This window comes from Callospermophilus lateralis, chromosome 10 (assembly GCF_048772815.1).
Source record: "Callospermophilus lateralis isolate mCalLat2 chromosome 10, mCalLat2.hap1, whole genome shotgun sequence".
Lineage (NCBI taxonomy): Eukaryota > Metazoa > Chordata > Mammalia > Rodentia > Sciuridae > Callospermophilus > Callospermophilus lateralis.
In genome coordinates this window covers 51,835,142-51,861,299 of record NC_135314.1, presented here as the reverse complement: position 1 = coordinate 51,861,299, position 26,158 = coordinate 51,835,142, and the positions used below count along the sequence as shown (strand labels likewise).

The 26,158-nt window shown below is 31.8% G+C and overlaps 1 protein-coding gene across 11 annotated transcripts in view; it reads right to left on the bottom strand.

Moving 5' to 3' along the window:
- Dlg1 (discs large MAGUK scaffold protein 1) overlaps positions 1-26,158 on the bottom strand; it is a 251,443-nt gene that overhangs the window by 28,193 nt on the left and 197,092 nt on the right. For 7 of the 11 annotated variants that reach the window (XM_076868823.2, XM_076868826.2, XM_076868827.2 and 4 more), the window contains 5 exons: positions 23,320-23,434; positions 18,378-18,554; positions 14,391-14,460; positions 9,861-9,960; positions 877-918 (listed from right to left, as the gene is read on the bottom strand). In XM_076868823.2, coding sequence (XP_076724938.1) covers positions 877-918; positions 9,861-9,960; positions 14,391-14,460; positions 18,378-18,554; positions 23,320-23,434 — 504 coding nt within the window. Of the gene's footprint in view, positions 1-876; positions 919-9,142; positions 9,177-9,860; positions 9,961-14,390; positions 14,461-18,377; positions 18,555-23,319; positions 23,435-26,158 lie in introns of all 11 variants that reach the window. The other 4 variants (XM_076868829.2, XM_076868832.2, XM_076868830.2 and 1 more) reach the window with 2 other exon arrangements.

Below are 26,158 nucleotides of genomic sequence, written 5' to 3'. Positions count from 1 at the left end.
AGCAGCCATACTCATCTGTAATCAAGATTACTTTCATGTTAGAGAGCAGTAAAAAAAAAAAAAGAAGTTAAAAAAGCAATTTTAATTTTTCAGGTGCTATAACTGGTAATTTATGTACTTTCCCCTCCTCCCATGCCCCATTCTGTTTAAAAACTTGACATGCTTCTAAAGTTCACTTAATAATACCAAGAATATACTACAAAACACCAAGAAAGAAAACAGTATTACTTTTAAGCAATGGTTTAAAAATGTTCCTTTCTTACTTCTTACGTTCACCATACAGGTGGTGATAAATAATGACTAGACCCAGATAACTCCTGGTGAGGCAGAGTAAGAAAGGAAATAAAGTTGGTTATGGTTTAGCATTACTAAAAAAACATTATTTTAAATCCCATGTTAAAAAGACAATTACTAAACAAAATGTCAAAATACAAGTTAATGTCCCAATTAACCAGATGAAAATTTACTTTTTTATATTAAAACTTTAGAAATTAATTTAATGTATACACTGAATATTCCTTATCCCAAATGCTTGTTTCAGATTTTAAGGTTATTTTTTTTAATTTTGAAATATTTGCATAGAAGTTACAAGCTGAGTATCCTTAATCTGAAAACCTGAAATCCAAAATGCTCCAGAGTCATAAAGTTTTTGATCATCACATTGGTACTGAAAAGTTTCTTTCGTTTTTGGATCAGAGATGCTGAACCTGTAGTATAATTTTATTTTTCAAGTACATAATTTGTCTTGGCTTTTCCTGATTTTAAAATATTAAACATCTGATTTTCAGTTTATAGAAGACACTGTTAAGGAAAAGGCTACCCAAAGAATGCGGAGTATTTCAGATAACAAAAGAACAAGTAATTTAAAACACTTACGGTAACTACTTTCACTATCGCTGGCATTAGAAGTTACATGCTCTGAAATTGCAGGACAATGAAAAAAATAAAAAAAAACACAGTGTCATGAATATAAAAAACGGATAAAAGCAAATTATTAAAATAAAACATTAAAATAAAACATGGTGACATTACAAAATGTTGAGATATAAAGTTTTAAAAAGTATTTTTGATTTTCTGAAGTTTGATTTTTTTTCAAATAAACAAGAATCAGCAAGGGCAAATACCTGTAATTAAGGATAACACTATTTTTTTATACAACACTTTACAAACAAAATCTATATAATTAATAGCAAGTAGAATATGACAAAGAAAGTATATTTGGCATCAGTGAATTTAGTTTATGAAACAGTTAAGGACCAGGAAAGGAGACAAATTATATTTGAATAAATAGCTGCCCATATTAATGAAGAAATGTCTTTGTAATTTAAAAATAGATTTTGTTTTTCAGTATAGCCTCTTTCTTGTTGCTGAAGAGAAATGAAAATCTATATTTCTGAGATTATAAAAAGAATTTTAGATATCAAATTAAATGTCTCATAAAAAGTTAAAGGGAAGAGAATTCTACAGCTTGGGAATTTCATTTTAAAATAGACCAGTATTTCTTAGAAACTCCACCTTAATAAAATTAACAGTAGATGCTTTGTAAAACATTGAAAAAAAATTCACTCGAAACAAAAATATCTATTAAAAAATTGCCTGATCTTTCCTCTTCAAAGTGACCCCATTTCATAACTTCATTAAACAAGGCACTCTTCTTATACATGTAAATGTAATCTTTCAATAAATATCTTCCTTCAATAAATAAGAGACTAACTTTTTTTTTTGGTACTAGGGATTGAACCCAGGGATATTATTAACACACATTAATAGCACATTATTAACTCTATCCCTTTTTATTTTTTCTTTTAAGTCAGGGTTTTGTCAAGATGCTGAGGGTCTCATTAAATTTCCCAAGCTGGCCTTGAACTTTTTAGATTCCTCAGCCAGCCTCCCTGAGTTGCTGGGATTACAGATGTGCAGCACTGTACCCACTCAAGACTAAAAATTTTATTTATGTATGTGCTTTTTTTGTATACTTTTATTTATAAAAGTATTAAAAAATTTAATAAAAGGTAAACCTAAATTGCTGTTAGGGAAAGAAAATAAAAATTTAAGGACAAGGAAAAAGTCCGAGGATAAATATTTGCTATGCCATAACACCTACTAGGTAGGCTTCTTAAAATCAAATAGCACTATGGGCACATACAGAGAAATGGCAGATCCTTAAGATTTCAAGTTAAAACAACAACAACAACAACAACAATTCTTGGTTTTGGAAAAAAAAATGTTTTTGAATTGCTATCATAGTGAAAAGTAAGTCTATTATTCTAATTTACAAAAGACAAGTTGTAACTTTATCATGGTTATTGCAAGTAGAATTGACTAATATATGATAAGCACACGTAAAATGGTGTTTATTTTTCAGCTTACATTTAAAAATTTATTTTCATGTTACTACAAAGACTTCAAAACAATTATTTAAAAGTGTATAATATTGGGTTGGTTCAGTGATGGAGTGCTTGCCTAGTATATGTGAGGCACTGGGTTCAATCCTCAGCAACATATAAAAATAAATTAATAAAATAAAGGTATTGTATATGTCTACAAAAAAAAAACCCTTTTAAAGGTTAAACCTTTTAAACATTAGATTACATTGGATTTATTATTATTTAAAAATTTTAGTATGTCAAACTGTTTTGTTTTTATAATCATCAACAATTATAAATGCTTTCATTTTATAACTTTTTACCTGTCCTGTCTGCTTCCCCCTCGCCCCTTTCTGGGGATTGAACCCAAGGGCACTAACCATTTAGCCACATCACAGCGGGTTTTTTTTTTTTGTTTTTTTTTTTTTGTTTTTTTTTTTGAGACAGGGTCTCACTAAGTTGCTTAAGGACTCACTAAATTGCAGAGGTTGGTTTTGAACTCGCAATCCTCCTGCCTCAGCCTCCCAAGCCATGGGATTACAGTTGTGTGTAACTACACCTAGCTCTGTCCTATTTTCTTAAAATTCGTTCCCAGAAGTAGGAATGTCACATTAAAAAAAAGAAAAATCTTAAATTTATAAATTAGAGATTATAGACTATATAGTCTTTAATTTGTAAAAGAAAGAAAAATTAGTTATTGCAATGGAGTGGAGAGGGGGAAATAAGAGTACTGAAGAAAAATTAATTGAGATAATAATTATGGAAGACACGTAAATAAATACTTGTGGGATTTATTTTTATTATTCTACCATTGAATGCATCTGACATGTTATATAATAGAAATTTAAAGATACTATTATCTCTTATTCTATCTTTTTTATTTTGGATTCACCTACTCACCTGGAACTCTTTAAGATTGCCAAAAGCTATTCAATAATCAAAATCTCAGGCTCTTTCAAATACTCTTTTATTTAGCTACTTTATAATAAAACCTTGCTATTAAAAAGTCTGGGCCTTGGATTACCATCATCATAATCATGGTGTGAGAATTTGTTAGAAAGGTAATATGATTTTTCGTCCCTGACAATTAAAAATAAATTTGGGGTTGGGGATTTAGCTCAGTGGAAGAGGGCTTTGCCTAGCAGCATGAATCCCTTGGTTCAATCCCAGCACTGCCAATACTAACAACAACAGAACAAACAAGCAAACAACAACAACAATAAAGAACCAGAAATAAAACAACAACATCAAAACTTCCTGAAGGCACTTTACCAAAGAAGGTATTCGAATAGCCAAAAAAATATAGAAAAAAGTCGTTCAAATTTACTTTAAAAATTTACTATTACTAGGGAAATGCAAATTAAAATGAAAAGGAATATTTTACCATGTACCAAAATGGCTAAAATGAAACAAAATAAAACAAACAAACATGCTAAAAACATAGACAAGAATATGTAGCAAATGAAGTATACCGGAGATAGGCAAATTGGTAAAAATACTTTGGAAAACTATCCATTAAGGGCTGGTTCCAGGACCCGGGAGAGGACCAAAATCTGAGGATGCAAAAGTCACTTCTATAAAATAGTGCAGTGTTTACACGTAATCTAGGCACACACCCCCATATACTTTGTTTTTTGAGGGGTGCTGGGATGGAACCTGGGGCCTCTTGCAATGTAGGCAAATGCTGTACCACTGAGTTACATCCTTAGCATTCTCCCATAAACTTTAAATTAATGTTTGGATTACTTAATACCAAATACACTGTAAATGCTATTTAATAAATAGTTGTTATTCAGTATAATTTAGGGAATAATGAGAAAAAATGTCTCTGCGTACACACATAACCATCACAGATCTACAATTACACAAGAAGATAGAAAGCAAATGATGCTCAAACAAGCACTAGAGATCTGTGAAATGGTAGGAGGCTACAGAAGGTTATGCCCACATATCACCCCATTTGCATGGATTCAGTGTAATGTTTAGTAAACACAGCAAATTCAAGTTTTGTGTTTTGTAAATTTATGGAACCCCCCTCAATATTTTCAGCCCATGACTGGGTGAATACACAGATGTGGAGCCCATGGATACAGAAGGCTAACTATACCTATTACAGCTGGACACATATGCATATGACCCAGCAATTCTGTCCTTTCCTACGTATTTGTCCCAAAGAAAGGCAATATGTAGGGTCACCAAAAGTCACGTACAAGAATGTTTGAAACAACTATTTGAAATAACCCCCAACATTTTATTTGCATACCTGAGCATATGTACACTTTCATATTACTTTTTCATTTATATATTAAGCATTTCCCATGTCATTTTCAGAATGATTTTCAATGGTTGCATAAAACTACAAAGTATGGATAATTTATACTTCATTAACCATTTCCCCACTAAGTCATTTTAGGATAGTTTCAATTTTATTTTTTTGCTGTTATTTCTAAATAATGATAAACATTCAAATATAATAAGTATTTATCACCATTGCTCATTATGTCCTTAGGAAATTCCCTGAAGAGAATTTAGTGGGCCAAAAGATGCTTTTCCAGAAAGATTATACCTATGTTAAAGAGAAACCATTTCATAGAACAATCTACTTATCACTGGAGTTTCCTTTATTCTGTTTATTGATTACTAGGAAACTTATTAAACATTTTTATATATGCTTATTTAATTTGCTGATCTTTTTTTTTGGTACCAGGAATTGAGCTCAGGGGATCTTAACCACTGAGCCACATGCCCAACCCTGCCCCCTCCTTTTTTTTTTTAACTGTCACTTTATTTCATATAAAAGTTACACTGAGAGGAGAGTAGAGTCAAGTATACTTGATCTGCACATCTGTCCGCTCATGGGGCGCAGCCACCTGGTAATGATTCTGACTGATGCTCAGGATATACACGGTAAGAACCTCCCGCAGAAGCCCAGCGCCGTGTCTGGTCCAGACACAGATGTGACAGTGAATGTGCAAAACAATCTTTGCAGCTCACTGTCCTGGGTCACCCCTACTGCACTGTTCCTCTGGCTGTGACAGTTCACGCCTCTGCAGTGACTCAGTCCCATGATCTGCCACATGGTCAGGACCAGCTCAGCAGTCCCCTCTAGTTTGCCTTCACAGCACGAGATGCCCAGGGGAGGACCCAACACCTTTTAAAATTATTTTTTATTTAGAGGTAGGGTCTCTCTAAGTTGCTTAGGGTCTTGTTAAATTGTTGAGGCTGTCTTTGAACTCATGATCATCCTGCTCAGCTTCCTGAGTGCTGGGATAACAGGTGTGCACCACCACTCCTGGCTTTGCTTATCTTTTGAGCAATCTTGTTGCTATAATTTGGATCTGCAGCTTCTCCAAAAGACCCACATTTTAAGGCTTGGTCCCAGTGTGACACTATTGGGAGGTGGTAGAAACTTTTAGATGTGGGGCTCCATGAAGGTTTCAGATCAATGGGGGAGGGTGTGACTTTGAAGGAGACTACAGTGCTTCAGATCCTACTTTCTTTTTTTGCTTCTCAGTTATCATGGAGCAGCTTGCTCCACCATGCACTCCCCACCATGATGTGTTGCTTTGCCACAGGCCCCAAAATAAGAGGGCCAATCTATAATGGACCAGAATCTCCAAAACTGTGAGCCCAAATAATCTTTTTCTAAGTTGATCAATCAAGTATTTGTTAAATTAATGGGAAAGCTAACATGTTTGTATTATCTTCTGTCTAGTTTTCTAATGGACAGTTAGGTCTGTTTCTTACTGATTAAAAATTTATAGTATAAGAATATCATCCCTTTAATATACATGATACAAATATATTCATATTTTCATTTTAAAATTTATGATATTTGAAATAACCACAAGCATTTCAAATCCTCTAACCAAGTTTTCACCTTTCTACTTAAGTATTTCTTCCTGACAGTTTGCTCTCCCTGAATACTACATCATCAATCCCAAGCAATACGACTACGCTTATATTTTAAACACAAATAAGTCTGATTTTGGCATCTAAGAGCTGTGCAGAATTTTGCTTAAATAGGTCTTTAGAATGAGAAGAAAGGAAAGAGATATGTCAACAGGAAAATTGTGTGCCTGAGAAGAGATTTTGAGGTGTCTGACAAAATGGGAAATTGTAAAAATGGAAAGATTGTCACAAATGCACCTTATATATCTTCTATTGGGCTAAATTTCCTATTTTGTCTCTGTTAAAGGAATCTTACCCAGTTTTATTGCCTTGAGCGCCTTCAGAATTGCATCCTTAAAGCATAAAAGTAATACAGGTTTCTGTTTCTAGTTTTAAATTAAGATGGTGATTTAGCTATATTCTTGTAGACTTCTACTGTATGTGTTAGTCCTGCTAGTCAGAATTATGTAAGTAAAAGCAATTTCTCTCACTGTTTTCTCAATTGTCAAGACCGCAAATCAATAATTTATCAGTCTCTTGGATTCATATATATGAAAAGCATTCTACGGTATCACTTTTGTTTCTCACCCTTTCAACTAAATATCTTATTTTTCATAGGTTGTGTATATTTACATATGGATATACATTTTCCTTGATATTCAGTATTATTCTACATATTTTAAATAGGTTATTCTATGTCTCTGGAATAACTTACTCTGCAGATTCCTTAGGTAAGTTTTGTTCCAACAAGGTTTAATGACTACCTATATTAGGTTGAATGTATTTTCTTATTTTAAAATCTCACAGGATTTTGTTTAATTTTCCCCTGTATTCTTAACTATAAAATATAGATAACTAAGGCCATATGTAACATCTCATAATTCCTATGAGATGAAGCAATACCTATTATTCAAGTGACCTTAAGTTACTGTCCAGAAAGTCAAACCTTTTCTAAGTCTGATAATTTTTCATATTGTTCTGCTTCCCAAATTCCAACCCTTAGTTAGAACCAGAGATATAATGTCAGGTTATAATTATAACAGTATCAATATGGGAACCAAGTTCTTCATTTAGTTCCTTTTCCTAGAAGTGTTCCACAGATCTCTGTTATCTCAATGATGGTAAAAATGGGTAAGTACATTTGCTGATTCATATCACTTCTAAAAATATATCAATCTCAAAATAATCTCAAAATAAATTCTATAGCATCTATAATCTGTGAAAATGATTTTCTAGTTTTGAAGATTGTTTTCCCCCTTAAATGTAAGAGATTTAAAAAAAGGGATGCCACTATTAATAAAAAAATCTATGGTCCTTACAAAATTTTAAAAAGGCATATGTAAAAATAACAAAGTATGCCTAATAGAAAAAATTATACATAAAGTAAACTGTCTTCAACCTAATGCATACCTAAGTCCTAAGGTTGAAATAAATGCCTACAGTTTAGATTAATATTACAATATAAAGTTACCATAAATCAGGAGAAAAAGTCTGTGAAACTGAATGTTTATTAATGTAGATCTTAGAAAGCTCACAGAATTGGCTATATTCTTTTTTTTTTAAATGTGCATTTCTTTAATTTTTAAAAATATACACAGGAGAAGCCATGTGTTTTACATAGGAATACACACATCACAAAGCATTTCTTATAATTTTTCAAAACTCTTATTATATCAGTCTAAAATTTATAAATTAAATATATCAGAATTTTTTTAAGTTAAATGAAATCCCTGAAACTACTAGACATGCTCAACTTTTTCCAAAATCAATGAACAGAGAATGAGTATGGTGTGTGTTAAGTTGGGTTTATCGCCTATAATCTATAAGATGCAACTTTATCTTGCCTTTGCAAACAGGATACATCTCTTAGAAAACAGATCATAATCATCCATACATAGAGCTCTATATGATAGATTACAGTGCAACACTGGCTATATTCTTAATGACCAATGAATTACAAAAAAATAAATTTTCAAAATGCTTAATGATCCAAATGAAAAGAACTATTTAGAATAAAATTTAGCTTTAAGATTATTTATGATTCACTGTACCTAAAGTCACTGAGTAGTATATGGCAAATTTTCATAAACAAGCAATTTGAGATCAACCAAATTTAAAATTTTGTCTGCAAAATTTATGTAAGTAAATTTTGCTTCAGTAGTACATTTGAACATTTACTGAATTCCTTGTGTATAATAGCGTCTGTGCCAAATTCTATATAAAGATTAAGTACTAGCTAGAAAATTTAGAAAACTAAAACAACAAAACCCCAAAACAGATAAGATCTTGATTTAAAGGAAAACCAAAGGATAACATTTCTTGTAACTCTTCTCATTGCTTATAATCTCCTCAGAAAAGAGGTATATAATTTCCCTCCCAAATTGCTATTTGAACTTGTCTGCAATTCTTCTCTAATAATTAAAATCTACTGTTTTATAATTTTACATAACAATGCTTTTCTAATGCATAATCAAAGTAATTTTAACAACAACAACAACAAAAAGGACACAAAACTCTAAGGGAGCATAGTTCTATATTCTGATAACAAGAGCAGGTAGTACTATTTTAAAAAAAACTAAAAAATTCTATATATTAAAAACTCCCTAGCAAAAGTGACTGCCATAAAAACTACAAAAAGGAAAATATAATTGTGAGCAGGTAAATTTCAAATGACATGTAAAAAATGGAGTGTAAGAAAAACAAAAAGTATGTATTATAGAAATAAAAATCCCAAGTGTGTTATAAACATGAAAAGTCTAAAAGCAATCTAAATCACACACCTCCTTATGCCAGAAGGGCACTACCACGAATCTCAAATTTATTTGAATAAGGTAGGTCTGTAGATGGAGGTTAAAAAATAACTTGGGAGTATTTTGATCACTTACTCAGGCCTTTTGATCCCATGTCGTCAGGGATCTCCTGTAGAGAGTAGTCCCCAGAGAGCAAGCAATAAAAAGATAATCAAAGAAAATAGTTGTCAGTAATACATAAAATTGGTGCTACAGTAAGAGACAGTTCCAAGACCATTACAGGTGCACATATCTTATGGAGCATTTTTATAGATTTCAGAAAGTTTGGAACTGAAATGAAATGTAATCTATAAAAGGATGGAAGTTTTAGTTTAGAGACTGATTAAGGCCGAGGTGCAAAAATTCAAGGACATTTCTTGCTATTCTTAAAATAAAATTTACATTGTCTACACATAATGAAGAAAGGGGATAAAATGGAATGATTCCAGATGACCTAATATTTAAAGATTGGTGAGGCCATACCTAGAAATCAGGTATCTATGTTTTTCTTCCAAAACATTATTTGAATGTCTGTTTTTTAAAAATAAGAACTCTAATTTCAAATAATTCTATTTATTTTTATATGTTTAAATTATAAACACATAATTCAAAAACACTGCTTAAGAGTTCCTAAGGTGCCAGAAAAGGTTAAGATTGGTATACAAATGAATTTATGCCTGTTAATATTTCCCCTGGTCAACACAATTAGTAACCTGTTGCAGCTCTTGAAACTGTCTCCATGGTAACAACCAACTGCAGGGCAGTAGGTCCCTCTACATTTATTTTCAGTTGACCACTGGATCCACATACTTACGGTCAGCATCACTTGTTTCCTGCTCACTCTGGTCCTTGTTCTTGTAGAAGGGAAATTTTCGGGAAAAGAGGTTCTTTTTACGCTTGTCATTGAATGACTGCTGAAGAAGAGAAGGAGGGGCAAAACAAAGGGATGTCTACTGTCTGTGTGTACAAAGGCCCAGCCTAGCAGCTCTGTGGAAGCTGACTCCTGTGACCACAGTGTGCAGTTTGTATGAATTTTACTTAATCATATAAAAAATAAATTTCTAATTTTGTATAAACTCCTCTAACATTTTACAAATTAAAATATTAAAAAATTTTTAAAGAGCACAATTCAGTTATTCCCTTCAATAAGGAATGCTACTTGACAAAAAAAAGGTAAAGAATAAATCAGATTACTATAATAGCATGAATCAAGCTAATATTTGTTTACATGAATCCATAAGTTTCAAGAAAAATCTCCAAGTATGGTGCTAGGTGCCCTATTATAAAATTTATTTTTAATGTTATTTTGTTGCTCAACTTTTTTTGCATGTTAGGTTGTAATCTTCATTTTACTTTGGACCACAGTTTTTCCCTTATCCCTTCGTTTGTGGCTATACTAACAAAAAGGCTACCATTGAAAAAAAAAAAGTAAATGAAAAAATTGAGTAAGTTGCTAATGCTAAATACTTAAAAACACACAATCTCATTTTCTTTTTGGAGGAGGAAAAAGATAATTAAATGCTTATGACATAAATTAGAAAATGGAAAGAAAACTAAAAGGTCCATCAGGCATACATACAGAGTCCAAAAGAAGATTTATCACTGTTATCTTAGCCAAGGAAGAAGAGTCAAGACTCTTGGCCAACTTGAACATTGTTACAACTGATTTACTTGTTTTAAAGCTGCACTGCACTTATCTATTTTGCAAAGTATATATACATAAATAAAATAGAACCACATTCAGTCCATTGGCACCATACTCTGCATAGAGAATAAAAAGGTTAGTGCCTGTCAAGGTCACAAAGAAAATTAAAGATTTTAATAGTCTATTAGATAATTGCTATGAGAGAACTGAGCAACTGATTTAATATTCTTCACTGCCTACAGAAGGATGATGAGGCTATTAAAGAGAAATGGCTTCTTTTGTAATTTCTCTGCAATAGGCATTCATGTTTAAAAGAAAAATGTCCTAACTTAACAGTGACAATATAAATTATTATTATTGTTGTTATTATTATTATCATTATTCGAGAGTGGCGGGAATAATATAAAGGACATAATATTTTTTCACTTTTTTTTTTTTTTTTTTTTGGTGGTGCTAGGGATTGAACTCATGGTCTCACACATGCTAGTGTTCTATCATAAGGTTATACCTCCGGCTCCAAAAGGATACAAATTTTGTTCTCATTTTTCTTGAGTTTATTCATGTCATAATATGCTACATTAGATTCCCCCTATTTGCAATTATGCTTTTTGTGATTGGATAATTTCAGAAACAAATGGTTCTAAGTGTTAAATTGTACACTGATTTGAGTAGCATGATGAAATCTCATGCTACCCTGCTCTGCCCTGCTCAGGGTGTGTTCAGTATCTATCTTGGTTAGCAGATTCACTGTCTCGGTGTCATAGTGCTTGTGTTCAAGTAACCCTTATTTTACTTAATAATGGCCTCAAAGCACAAGAGTAGTTATGCTGGCAGTTTGATTACAATATAATGTTATAATTATTCTATTATTTTTACATATTTGTTGTTAATCTCCTACTGTGCCTAATTTATAAATTAAACTTTATTCATAGGTATGAATCTATAGAAAAACCACAGTGGATGTAGAGTTTGGTACAATCCATGGTTTCAGGCATCCACAAGGGAGTCTTGGAATATATTCTTCATGGACAAGGTGGGGAGACTACTGCACATAACTGTTTTAAAGTATATCAATGCCAGGCAGTAGGTTTTGGGCATTCCCTTTTTTTGAAGCATGTGATGCTGGCAATTAAGGTACTAAAGTTAGTTAAAGTAATTTTTAGCTTCAATTATAATGGGAGAATTTTGAAAAGAAACTTTACAAAAACAAGGTTAAGCTTTCATTTTTAGCTTTTCATATAATAATTCATGATTAATTCATTCATTAGCCAAGCAGACTACCTTAAATTTTCAATCTTAGAACTTTTTGTATTTTTATTTTTTAGTTGTTAATGTACATTTTATTTATTTATTTATATGTGGTGCTGAGAATTGAGCCCGGTGCCTCACAACTCCAGCCCCTCAATCTTAAATTTTGAAGGCTCTGAGGAACTAGATAAAAAACTCTAAGCAGAGGTAAAAAATAATGAGAAAAAACACCATGGATAAATCTGGACTTATAACTGTTTTATAAATGGTCAAGTAGCATCAACTGAATAAAAACTTCACTTGAAATTTTAGAAAGGAGAGAAGAAAATAAGTTTCAGTAGAGAACAATTTGTGTGTAAACTACTTAAGGAAAATTCTAAGTCTTTTTAGTCCAAAGAATCGCTGTTTTTGAATTTAGTAATAACATTCATGATATCTAATGAAATTGAAAATGTTTTTAATAAAAGGTCATTTACTCCTACTGCATATATAGTGGTCAGAGTCAGTTTCACAGTACACAACCAAAAGAAACATGAAGTTTAAAATGTTTTGATTTTTGATATCTTTGCAGTTAGCCAAAATGAGATATCAATAAGATATTGTAATATGATAGAAAGAGTGCTTGTTAGTTAAGAAATGTATTAAATGTATTACATTTAATATCGTCCAGGTGAAGAATTTATTAAAAGTGAAAACAAAAATAGCATAAGCAAACAAGACAAAAATGTGTGAGGAAAACACAAAACTGAAGAGACAAACTACCTCCAGGTTTTCTATATTTTCAATAAAAATACTATGTTTAATTATTTGTTGTCATTAATGTTGTATTGCAAGAGTGCAATAAACATAAGAACTGAAAACATCACAAATTTATGATACATATATTAAGTATCTAAATATATAATTTCCATGTATATTTAAATAGTCAAATCCATTAAAAAGTGTTAAGGAGAAACTGAAATATTATTAATTCTGCAGTGAAAATAAAGTCCACAAATTACCATGTAAGGAAAGGAAAAGGAAGAAAAGGAATGGTATTACAGAAAGAAATGCAGTTCTGTATCAATGGCAAGCGTATTTTTACCCCACTCAGTATCATGCATATTTTTGGTGCTGTGTTAGAACACAGTGATTGTGTATCAAGTTGGTTACAGTCAACAAACAAGACTAAGATATAAATATATCGTTAATTTAGTATGAAAGAAAAGCTACAACATGCAATCTTTTTCAATTAAGTGTAGTGTACTAAATTATTTTTAAAGACATATATAAAACAAGCACAAAAAGCACTGTATTTATTTCACATCCTAAGCAGTTACTTGGGATTTTTTCCTCCTATAAAATTTTCCATTTTAAATACTGAAAATTGTGTTTTCTGAAAGGTACAAGTTACTTTTAAAGGAATTTATTACTTTCAAAAAACCTGAATATATTATTGAATTTACTCAGATTTAATTTTGCGGACCAAACACAATATTTCTTATATTTTAAAATTTTATGTTTGAGTGCTTAGTGATTGGTAACAGAGTTGTATGGAGGGTAAATTTATTTTGCTGTGTTAAATTTTCAAATATTATCAAATATTTATTTTAGAGTAACAACAACAACAACAAAAAGACCCCTCCAACACATAAAACCAATTGCTATGAAAAGTATTTCAACACAACTTGTTCAGCTCTTTATTCAGGCTTACTTTTAGAAGATTTCTTGCAGTGAGTTCAGGATAATCAGGAATTACAGTCAACATAGTATGAGTGAAATTGGTACTTTCTCATCCACTGGCATCCACAATTTTTATACACAAGCACAGTATAAAAATGAGAAATACATATCTATATGTAAATATATATATCTAAAGATATGTAAATATGTATTTATATATCTTAAATATGTAAATATATTTACATATCTTTATATATGTAAAAATTGATGCATTTCTTTTCTATCTACAAAACTTCTTTGACTCACTTTCATTATTCCCTCCAAAAAAATATTCATGTTGATTCCAACATTTAAAACATGAATTCTATTGAGAAATTATTTCTACAATGACGGGGGTTCAGAGAACAAGGAGATTTTCATGAATTCACTTGCAAGAACTTGTAAACTTCTTAACAGTTGATATTTTGAAGGCACCTATAGTATAGAGGAGTCAATATTAAACTAGCTTTCATTATTAGTAGTGATAATATAATCCATTTCATTTATAAAAATAACCCTGATCAAAAATATGTTGCTAAGAATATATCAAATGGTAGTTTTGATTATTTGGAAATGTCTGTGAAATGGGTACTTTAATAAATGATCACTATTATTGTAAAGCACCTGGAAAGAGCTGCTTATAGTTAATTCTATGGCAAAATCTTTCTTAACAATCTAGCTCAAATGATAATTATGAAAAAGTATACTGTCCTCATTTATTTTCAAAAATAAGAGATTTCATATACTCACCCCTTTATCTCCTCTTGTTTTAGAATTGAATTTTACTGTTTTTAAACGGGCTCTTTCTTTCTTCTCAACTCTGTCAAAGTACAGAAGATTATTTATTTAGGTGCTAGGGATTGAATTTAGGGCCTTAAGCAGGCTCTATCATTGAGGTACATCCTGGCTCCCAGGTTTTTTTTTTTTTTTTTTTTTTTTTTTGAGACAGGGTTTTCTCCATGTTGCCCAGGTTGGCTTGGAACTTACCATCCTCCTGCCTCCACCTTCCAAAGTAGCTGGCATTATAGGTATGCCCCATCACATTTAACTAGAATGTTATTTTTTTTAAGTAAACCAAATGAATCTAGGAATCTTACTAGAAATCACAGATCTGATAGCTCTATAATGAATATTTTTATATGCTAAAATCTGTAGGAGTCATATAGGTTTACATACCAAAATTAATTAGAATTGCAGAAAAATGAAATATAGAGCTCATTTAATAAAGTACAACACACTTATGGAATACCAAAATAAAGTGTATATGTGTCAACTTACACATGCACTAAATTTCATAATTATATTTAAAATATTATGAGGCAACATTACTGAATTTAGCAATTTTTCAGGTTTTCTTTCTCCTTCTTTCCTTGCTTCCTTTTCTTTCTTTTATGATACAGGGGTGCTTTACCACTGAGCTACATCCTTGGCCATTTTCATTTTGGAATAGGGTCTTTTCGCTGCCCAGGTTGGCTTTGAACTTGTGATCCTTCTGCCTCAGCCTCCCATGTCATTGGGATTAAGGATGTACCATGTGCCCAGTTGGTTTAGTCTTTTAAAGAAATATGTTATGTATATGTATGATTATATCACAGTGAATCCCACTACTAAGTATAATTGTAATGTACCAATAAAAGATGAAACATAAAAATTAAGCTTAATTTCAGTGATGTATATGTGCATATATATAAAGTAGCTAGTTAGAGTGTAAAGAATAAGTTTTACAGTATTTTTTGAGGGATATAGAAGAACTGGTAATGCTCCTTATTCCTGTAAGGTGAAATAGGATTAAGAGGGAACCTAAATAGCTTATAGAACTCTGAACCTTGTTAAAGTGTTAGCTCTTCAAAAATATGCAAGCAAATTATAAGTGTAAACCAAAATTTATTGTAGATTCTAACATCAATATAATCTTGCAAAGTTTGATTTAAAGTATGTTTTTATAAATCCTTAAAATTTTAACACGCAATTATGCTAGCATACTGCAGAAAAACCTACCCAAATAGCATATGAATAAATATATCTAGCTATATAGTTTTACTACAGGTAGAGCAGAGCCTTGGCATTCATAGACTTACAACTTATGTTCTTTACTATTCCAGAGCAATCTTGAGGGTCTATGACATGCATAATTTATAATATCTAAGTATTTGCTGAGGGCACAACAAAATTACCATTTAGTTGGTAAGCATTTACCATTCAAAATGGCTTTGTTTCTTAACTATTGCTTGTTCAGTAAATAGTTGAGTGACTTAAAAGGTGTTTATTTCTTTACTGAATTTAGCATTTTTTCAGGTTTTCTTTCTCTGAAAGAAAGATTTCTTTCCCTGAAAGAAAGTCAAGAATTGAAGTAATTATAATTCTTAGAAGTAAAGAAGTCCAAATAGGAGACAATTCAATTTAAGGAAAAACAAGTTTAGAATATATTCATGAATGAAATAGCCTAGTTGTAGTTTCACACTGTATTTTACGGGAGAAAAATTATATTCTGTAATGCTACTCATGAATTTGGGGACTGGTAGGGTCTCAAGATATATCTCTTACAGTAATTCTAATTCTCTTTTCATCAAACATTGGCTGCAGGTACATGGAGAGCCTTTGTGAGATATGAGGTTCCAAGGGATAAGAAAATTTTTAGGAACTCTGACCTTGACATTTAAGATGTGAGGTTTCTACTGACTCAAGAATGTAGGGAGGAGGCATTTTTGAATTTTAAGCAGAATATATTCTATTTTGGGAAAAAGTTACATTAAGGGACTGCATTGCTAAAAGAGAATTTGCCATCAAACATAAGATTGCACATAGATGGATCTTGCTAAGTATGTGGATCTACCCAATAAGTTATAAACCAACCCTAAAACCACAATTTCAAAATCTTTAATAATTAAATTAAAGATTAATTACTTTAAATTAAATACTTTAATAATACTATTCTTGGGCTAGGGATGAGTGTAGCTCAGTGATAGAGCACTTGCCTAGTATGCATAATGCCCAAAGTTTTATCCCCAGCACCACAAGAACAGATTAATATTACTTTTCTGTACAAAATATAGAAAGAGGTTTATAGATGGTTTATAAATAATTTGTATATTTACCAATTATAGTGATTCCAACAAAATATAAATCTAACTCAATAAGAAAAAGCATGTTCTTTAAAAAAATATTTTGTTTTTGTTTTAGTTTGAAACAATACCTTTATTCATTTTTATTGGTGCTGAGGACAGAACCCAGCACCCGGCATGTGCTAGGCGAGTGCTCCACTGCTGAGTCACAACCCCAGCCCCTCAAAAGTATGTTTATTACATCATAAACTTTATCTCAAAATCAATTAACTAACTATAACAGACATTATTATTTTTGCTGGCTATCTTAAAAATATCATGGAGGAATTATAAGCTGCCATTTTAATACTTTGCTTACAAAAGTACAGACAGTCAACATTTCAGAGACCTTATAAGGTACTCTAAACTGGGATCATACTTTTTTTTTTAATTTGTTCTAAATAGTTATATGTGACAGCAGAATGCATTTCAATTTATTGTACACAAATGGATCACAACCTCTCATTTCTCTGGCTTTACATGATGCAGAGTCACACCATTCATGCAATCATACATATATATATATATATATATACAGAGAGTAATAATGTTCATTGCATTCCACCATCCTTCTCACCCCCACACCCCCTCCCCTCCCTTCACTCCTTCCTGCCCAATCCAAAGTTTGCCCATTCTTCTCTAGGCCCGCCCCCACAATTATGGATCATACTAAAGACATTTGTATATAATCACTTTTGCCACTAGATGGTAAACATGCATTAATGAATCACAAAAATGAATGGTTAAAAATAAAGAGCAAAGACAGTACCAACAGGTCTAAGAAAAAGGAGAAGTGAAGTATTTCTATTAAATCTAAAGGAGGCAATGTACACAATCAAAAGCTTAAAAAATGTAAATCCTATTACCATTTAACATAGGAAAACTACAGACACTTTTAATTTTGTCTCCTTTTACTGGTATAGACACATGGCATAGTGACACAATAGTTATTTATTTTTTTAGCAACCAGGAGAAACTTTAAAGAGATCTGTATGGGGGCATCATATCTTCTAATTATGCCATTGGTACAATTCAATGTAAAAAAAATTAAAAGGTTGTGAAGCACAATACTGGAAAACAAAGTATAAAATCAACACTTCAATAAAAGAAATTTATTCAGTTGTCTTGGTGTTTTTAAAATCTAATTATGCATATTTAAGGGACACAATTTGATTTGACAGACAAACATTGTAAAATAATCATTATAGTTAAGCTAATTAAAAAATCTATTACTTAGTTATCTTTTTTGGATTGCTGATGACGGTAAAGTGCACTTGGGATCTACCTACTGAGCAAAATTCAAGAATACAGTACAGTATTGTTACCTGTGGCTTGCCATCATATACATAAGATTTCTGGTATTTGCTCTTTGTGTCTCTTGACCAACATCTTCCCATTCCTCGTTCCCCTTACCCCTAGTGACCACCACTCTAATGTCTGAGTTTGCTATTTAAGATTTCATATACAAATGAGATTATCCAATATTTGTCTTCACATGTCTAGTTAATTTCAGTTAGCATAATGTCTTCCAGGTCCAACCATATTATACAGTAAAAGAAATGTAAAGAAACAGCAATTTTTTATGCTATTTATGCCCTACTTTCAAGTGGTAAAACAAACAAACAAACATATTTACCTGCGTTTACTGGGAATCACTCCAACTTCATCACTTTCACCATCTGGTGTAACCTGTCTGGCTTGCCACCACTCATCATCAGAAGCATTAATAACATGGAGGATATCTCCAAATTTGAAGTTCAGCCCCTGACTGGGAAGGCCACTGTCTTTAGTCTTGTCATAATCAAAAAGGGCTCTGGATTCAGAAGAAGAAAAGCCCATAATTATTTATTATTGTGGTATTAATCAATTTTAAATAAATATAGGATTTTCAAAGTATATATATATAACTTGGATAATTAAACTAGTATTATACTATGGTAGGCAAGATAATGCCAAGATCAATATTGTACTATATGCACAAGAAAATGAGACAAAACAAGTGTCAAATCAACTTGTTATTAGATATATTACCTATTTCTTTCAATATTGTAGGAGAAATAGTTTTCTTTTTTTTTTAAATGTGACTTTCAGAAAATTAAAACCAATATACGTGGCTCATATTATGTTTCTTTTGGACAGTGCTGGTATAGATGAATTAACAGGTGCTTTGGAATCAGACTTGAGGGCTTGAGTGGTATGTCCTCTACTTATTGGAGTTATATTATAGTTTCTGTGTTTGCTTTTACTTTGGGCAGTTTATTTGATTCTCCTGAGGCTTTTCTTACCTATCAAACAGGGCTAATAATATTTTGTAGGGTTGTTCTGAGGATTAGATCAAATTTGGTAAAATGTGTACAAGAAATTTAAAAAATGCTTTTGAGTGTGTTGACACATCTATTTGGGAGGCTGAGGCAGGAGAATTGCTTGAGCCCAGGAGTTTGGGGCTAGTCTGGAAAATGTAGTGAGACTCCATTTCATAACCAAACCAAACCAAACCAAACCAAAAGAAACCAATACCCAAACCAAAAAATGCTGTAAGTAAAATCCAATGGCAACCCATACTGAATTCCAAAATAGAGACAAATCTAGAGAGTTGTTCTAAAATAATAAATAGAAAGTAAACATTAAGAGATACTCTTCTGTTTACTTTAACTAGACACCTGAAAACAAATTCCCTGATACATTTGATCCAATAGTTGTGAACTAAAAGACTAAATCAAAATCATGATTATTCCATTAATCATTCCTTCTTCCATTTGTTCACAAAACAAGAATGAAAAATACAAATGAATATATCAGCTGCCGAACATTTTGGAAAAAAATGCTTTATTACTTTGGCAATTGCAAAATGTTAAGAATATTGAAAATTTTGATAAAAATATTGTAGGCTGTCACTTGGTTAATTTGTGTACAATATATAAACAAATTTAATTTTTAAATTCAAATAAATTCTCTTTAGAGTACAAGAAAGGGCTGAGGTTGTAGCTTAGTGGTAGCGTACATGTCCTAGGTTCAATCCTGAGAACTGCTAAAACTGACAAAAAAATGAACAAATAAAGAGAATAATTACATTTTAAATACTATTTATTTATTCTTTTATTCCAATTTGATAATCACAAATGAGGATACAAATCCTACTCTTTTTTCATTCCACCCAACTTTTTTTTAATTCTTCAGTGATGCTAGACAATGAAACCAGGGCTTTGCATATGCGAGGCAAACATTCTAACACTGAGCCATATCCACAGCCTTCCATGCTACTCAATTTTTAGAAACTTTTCTCCTGAAGTAAGGATGAGAGATGGAGTTACATGATGGAGTTAATGAATGAACTGGCAATTCATGTTTTTCAAATGTGATTTTTCCTTTCAAGGCTAATGGTCTCAGAGAAGTATGTGGAAATTAAGTGGGATGGCTTACTTAACATGTAAGAAAATATTTAGAAGATGAGGATACAAATCAACATATTATAAAATAAAAAATAAAGTACCTCAACAGAACAAAGTCAAAAGACATTCAGAAAAGAGAAAATATTATCTCAACATTTTAGTAAAAAATTCAACTTTTGAATCACAAAATAGAAGTATATTACTGATGAATAAATGGTCAAAAGAAATCATCCACAATCTCTATTCTGTTAACACTATCTTTTGTCATATTTGATTCATTAAAAAAAATAAATGCATGAAATACATGAGTTATTAATTGTAAGAGTATAATGAACACTTTGACCATTACCAATAATTTACTTACCTATATATTCTCTCTCTGATCCTTCTTCCCTTGGATCAAGAGTTAATCATCATTATAAAGTTTTATATCATTATTATAAAGTTTTGAAACCACTGTTTTGAATACAGTGTTTATTAATTGTCTTGATCCTTTTTGCTATTGTTGTTGTTGCTTTAGTTTTATCACATGTTGTCCCATTGTCTCAGATGTGGGACATATACATATATGAAAAAATGTAAAGGCTATATGAGCTCTATATTATGATTTCCAATATATTTTAATGAACCTGTTCTAACTTTGTTTACAGAACTGAAAACTTTGGACTTATTGGCTTGAAACATTATAATGGTTTAGTTTGTTTCAGAGATTTATAAAAAGGCATCAACTATGATCTTTCATAGCCTTGTTTTTATTTTTTGAAAGTAAAGAACCATGAACCTCTGGTTAACTGTGGCAGACTGCCTACATCTGTTTATTTCCTTTCCATCTTGAAACTCATTATAATGACAATGAAAAATAAAAATACAAAAAGGGACAATAGGAGAAAAGAGATTTTAATAATATTTTTGGATGATACCTATGTTTAGCAGACTAAGAGAAGTTATAACTAGGGTACCTGAAGAAAGGGATACTGAAACAAGATTTATTCATAAGAACTTAAGACATGCTCAAAAATTAGAGGTGTACAGTATCCAGGTAAGCAGGGATAAGTTATACTACTGAAAACAGAAGGTGGAAACTTTATATAGCCATTAGATCTTCCAGGCCCCTTTTCCCATTTCTAGTCCTATAGAAGAGACCAGAGGTTTAATCTTAGAGAAACTTGAGTCTGAGAAGCTAGGTGCTGTGGAACTTGGAGGGGTGTAGGAAGAACTTAGATTGAAAACAAGTGAATGAACAGGAAATCCATATACTGAAAAAGAAAATTCTAGCAATCTGGTTTATATTGCTGGCAGGAGATTAAGTATTCTTTAGAATTACTGAATGACACAAAAGACAAGAATGACATGAGGCAGAAGAGGACAGTGAAAGAGCCAATTTATTCCTCTTCCATTATCTTCTAGTTAAACCCTCTAGTTTCATTCTCTGTTCTTAAGAATGGAAAACAAGGATCACTGAATAGTTAAAGATCACCTCACATATAAAAAACTAAAGAAAATAAACTAACTATAAAATAAAAACACAGAGAATACTAGAAATATAAAACCTCAGAAAAACATCATTTATCACGTTTATGAAATTTAAAAAATGACAAAAAGGAACAATCAGATAACAAGAAGGTACTCTTGGAAAATAGAACAGGTATTACCCCTCCCCACTAAATTCTAATTGAGAAAGCAGAATAGAGTCACTTTCAGACATGCTAAGACTCAAAAAATTAAATAAATAAATAAATAAATATCTCCCACCCAATCTTTTCTCAGGAATTTACTAGAGAATCAATTTAGGAAAACAAAAGAAAACTAACAAGAAAATGTGACACGCAAGAAACATATCCTGATACAGTAAAGAGGCAAAGGGAACAGGGTAATGGCAAAGGGAAGTCCTTTTTGATAATGTACAGCCAGTCTACAGAGCAACTACTGGAGCACAAAAATGGGAAGAAACTCCATCTGATTAAGACCATTTATGTGTCCACATGTTGTGAAAAACTGTAGAGGCTTATTTAGACACATGGCTCTCAATACTATTAATTTTATTGACAGTGATAGGAATTATGTGTGGGTCATATAATAAGAGGCAGAATGAATGGTGTGGGAGGGGAACACAGTGGCAATAAGTCCATAATGTTTAAAGTAGAAAACAGTAATATATACATGTTATTTAGAAATTAAGAGGCAAAGGCAAGGGAGTTTGCTTTGAAAATGGAAGATAACTGTTTTAAGAGAATGAAACTAGAGGCTGGTAGGAGATGACTATTACTTTTCATTATAAGGCTTTTTGATAACATATGAACTTTAAAATTAGAGTGTTACATCTTTAAAAAATTAATAAAAATGGCCAGGTGTGGTGGTGTACACCTATAATCCCAGCAGCTCAGGAGGCTAGGCAAGAGGATCACAAATTAAAAGCCAGCTTCAGCAACTTAGTGAGACCCTGTCTCAAACTAAAAAGTTAAAAAAGTCTGGGGGTATGGCATGGTGGTTAAGTGCCCCTGGGTTCAATCCTTGGTATAAAAAATAAATAAATAAATAAATAAAGGTACTCCAAACAAGTGTACAAAATGTTTTTCTTTTGGTTTAAGTATTTCATAAATCACCAGGGGTGCTTTACCACTGAACTAACTCCCCCCTCCCCCAAAACAAAACAAAAGGATTGTGTTTTACAGTCCTTTTAAATTTTGGGACAGGTTCTAAGTTACAGAGGCTGGTCTCAAACTTGTGATTCTCCTGTCTCATTTCCCCAATAGCTGGGATAACAAGCTTGTACTACTGTCCCCAGCACTTATTATTTTCATTTGCTCTCTTTACTTTTAAAGAAACTGCCAAGGTAATTTATAAGTTACTCAAATGGAATATATCCTATTATAAATGATACAAGTAAATCTAAGTGTGGTATAATATGTCAGGTTTGTATTCCTAAAACACCAATCTAAAAATACTTCCAAGTTCATATTTATCTTGTCTTTATCATGATTATTCAAAGGGTTATATAACTTTCACTAATGAAATTATAATATTCTAACTCTTCATAGATACACTGTCAGAAAATCAATCATTAAAAAACATTTCACTAACTTGTAATATATTTTTTATAGTAAAACTTCCGAAGTCAGTGGAAAATACCGAAAGAATTTTCATGCATAGATAATTCAAGATTGCTATAATTAGAAGTAAAACATTTACCTGACATACAGGGATCGCTTCTGGCTAGTTCGTAGAGAACCTGACCCTGAACTAATACTACTATTCATCATCTGCTCCCGTAAGTCATGTATTTTAGCTTCAAAACGACTGTACTCTGAAGGAAGGAAAAGAGAAAAAAATAAGTTACCTAAAGATAAAGTGCTAAATGTTTAAGCTGTTTCAAAATAGATTAAATGTGGTTAGAATTTAAAACAGTAAAATGCATAAGATTTTGTTCAACATGAAAACTTAAAAAATTATGAGCTTCTTAATGTGTCAAAAATTAAATTGCCTTAGAATTTTTCTACATTCATATAATATTTAATTAGTTAATGCAATTCCATGAATCAAACAGCACTATCAATCTTACCTTACTGTCTAAATTAAGTGCATATGTTAAAAACCAGAATTTATTCTAATTTGTCTTAAAAAAGCTATAATAATTAATGAACTAGATGCTTTGATTACTAACCTTTAACAGTTAACCTTATATTCTTAAACAGAACTTATGCAAGATCAATAATAAAAATGTGCTTAAACAAACTGATAAATTTTAACTAATTTAATAATTCATAAATTATCAAATGTCAAAGTAAGATGCAAAAAAATCTGAAACAACATTCCTAAATATTTTTATTTAACACATTTTTATATAAAAGAATAATTTTGAAAATGGACTACTTTAAACTATATTATACATTCAGAACTACTCAATCTTTAACAAAAACTTGTAGCACTTTAAAAAAAATTACTGCAATTACAAAGTTGTACACATTTATGTCTTTTCTTTTAAATCAATGTTATATCAAACTTGATTTTCTTATAAACCTAGTCTTAGAACAAACAATTTGCTTGTGAGTTGTATAGCTTAAGAAGACAGAGTAAGAATAAATACTGCTGGGTCACTCTTCCTTTCATCATTGTCATATCATGTTTTTTAATGGATATTATGATTAACTGAGGCAACCAATTATTAAAAAACTCACATCACTATGTAACTATCATGACAAATCTTCTTTATTATATGTTGACACAGCTAAGATTTACAGATAGATATATAGGCCATGGGAGATGTTTTGAGTTCCGCCCCCTCTCTCCTCTGCAGAGGCTCATAATCATTGAGCTACATCCCCTGCCATTTTTATTTTTAATTTTGAGACAAAGTCATACAAAGTTGCCCAGGCTGGCTCTGGACTTGTGATCAGCCTTCTGAGTAGCTGAAATTATAGGCAGAAACACCACGCCTGGCTGAATTACTGTTTTAGTCACTTGGAATAATTCTTCCTTGGGTGTTAAGGCTGCCAAATGGATACACATTTAGGTTCATTTGTTTCTTTTTACTTTAAACTTCAATTTTTAGGGGCTGCTTTTTAAATTTTTTGTTTTTTGTAAGTAAGTGAAATAAGTCAAAAGTCAAATCTTACCGCAAGAAGAATATTAAAAAGGATGTCCAGGGCTGGGGTTGTGGCTCAGTGGTAGAATGTTTGCCTAGATTGTGTGAGGCCCTGGGTTTGATTCTCAGCACCACATATACATAAAATAAAGGTCTATTGACAATTAAAAAAAAAATGAAGTTCAGCCTCTATCCTTTACTCATCCTATTCTGTCCTGTTCCTAAATATGTAAAGAAAAGCTTATTCCTTCATTTTTAACAATATAAGCATATACACACATCCCTGTAAAACATTTATTTTATTATATATGCATATAATATATAATTATGTGTATGAATACATGAAAACTTCCTTGCTTCTGTACTAGGGGTTGAACCTAGGACTTTGCACAAGGTAGGCAGAAGTCCTACCACTAAGCTCACTCCCAGCCTCATCATCTTCTTTTTTTAAATGGTAAACTTATAGATTTCTCCTTTGTTTCTTCCCCACGAAATAGTAAAAATTGCCATATAGTCAGATGTTTCTCACTTTTAAAAAACCACTACATAATCTTTTTGTTTGCTTCATTAGTAAACCTGAAAATTGTTTTAATACTTGAGTTAACTTTTGGTGTTTATCCCAGTTTTATTCTTATGATTTGGGTTACGTGTGTGTGTGTGTGTGTGTGTGTGTGTGTGTGTGTAGAACCTTTACAAAATAACTGTGGCAGATTATATTTTCCAAAAGTGCCTCCACATGCTCTTATACAATGTGACTTTCATTCCCCCAACAAAAGGTGGAGCTTTAATTCCCCTCTCTTTAAATTTGGGCTTTTTTCTGACTTGCTTATAACCAAGAAGTCCTGATGATCTTGTGTGATTTTCAAGGTTTGATTAAAACAGGCCAGGATGCCGAGGGGAAGCCAGACACTATGTAACAGGCCCTACTACTCTATAATAACCATACTTCAGGTCAGATGATCGTTCTCTGAGTCCAAACTTCTAGCCAGGTATAACTAAGGCACAAGATAATGGGGGTGAGGTCATCCTGGATCCTCCAAAGCAGCTTAAGCAGCTCATCCACTCTTTGAGTTTTATATTCCATGAAATGAGCTCAGCTGATTCTGCAAGGAATAGAAAAACCTTCCAGTCCTGCCTAAACTGTATTTTTTTTTTTTAACCACAGATTGAACCCAGGGGTGCTTAACAACTGAGCCACATCCCTGGCCCTTTTTATATTTTATTTAGAGACAGGGTCTTTCTGAGTTGCTCTGGGCCTAAGTTGCTGAGGCTGCCTTTGAATTTGTAGTCCTCCTGCCTCAGGTTCCCAAGACACTAAGATTACAGGTGTGAGCCACTACACTCGGCCTAAATTCTAAATATACAGAATTCTTAGGATGGTTGCTTGGATGCATTAAGTTTCAAGGGAAGTTTGTCATGAAATAGTAGTGATAGGAATACAGTCTC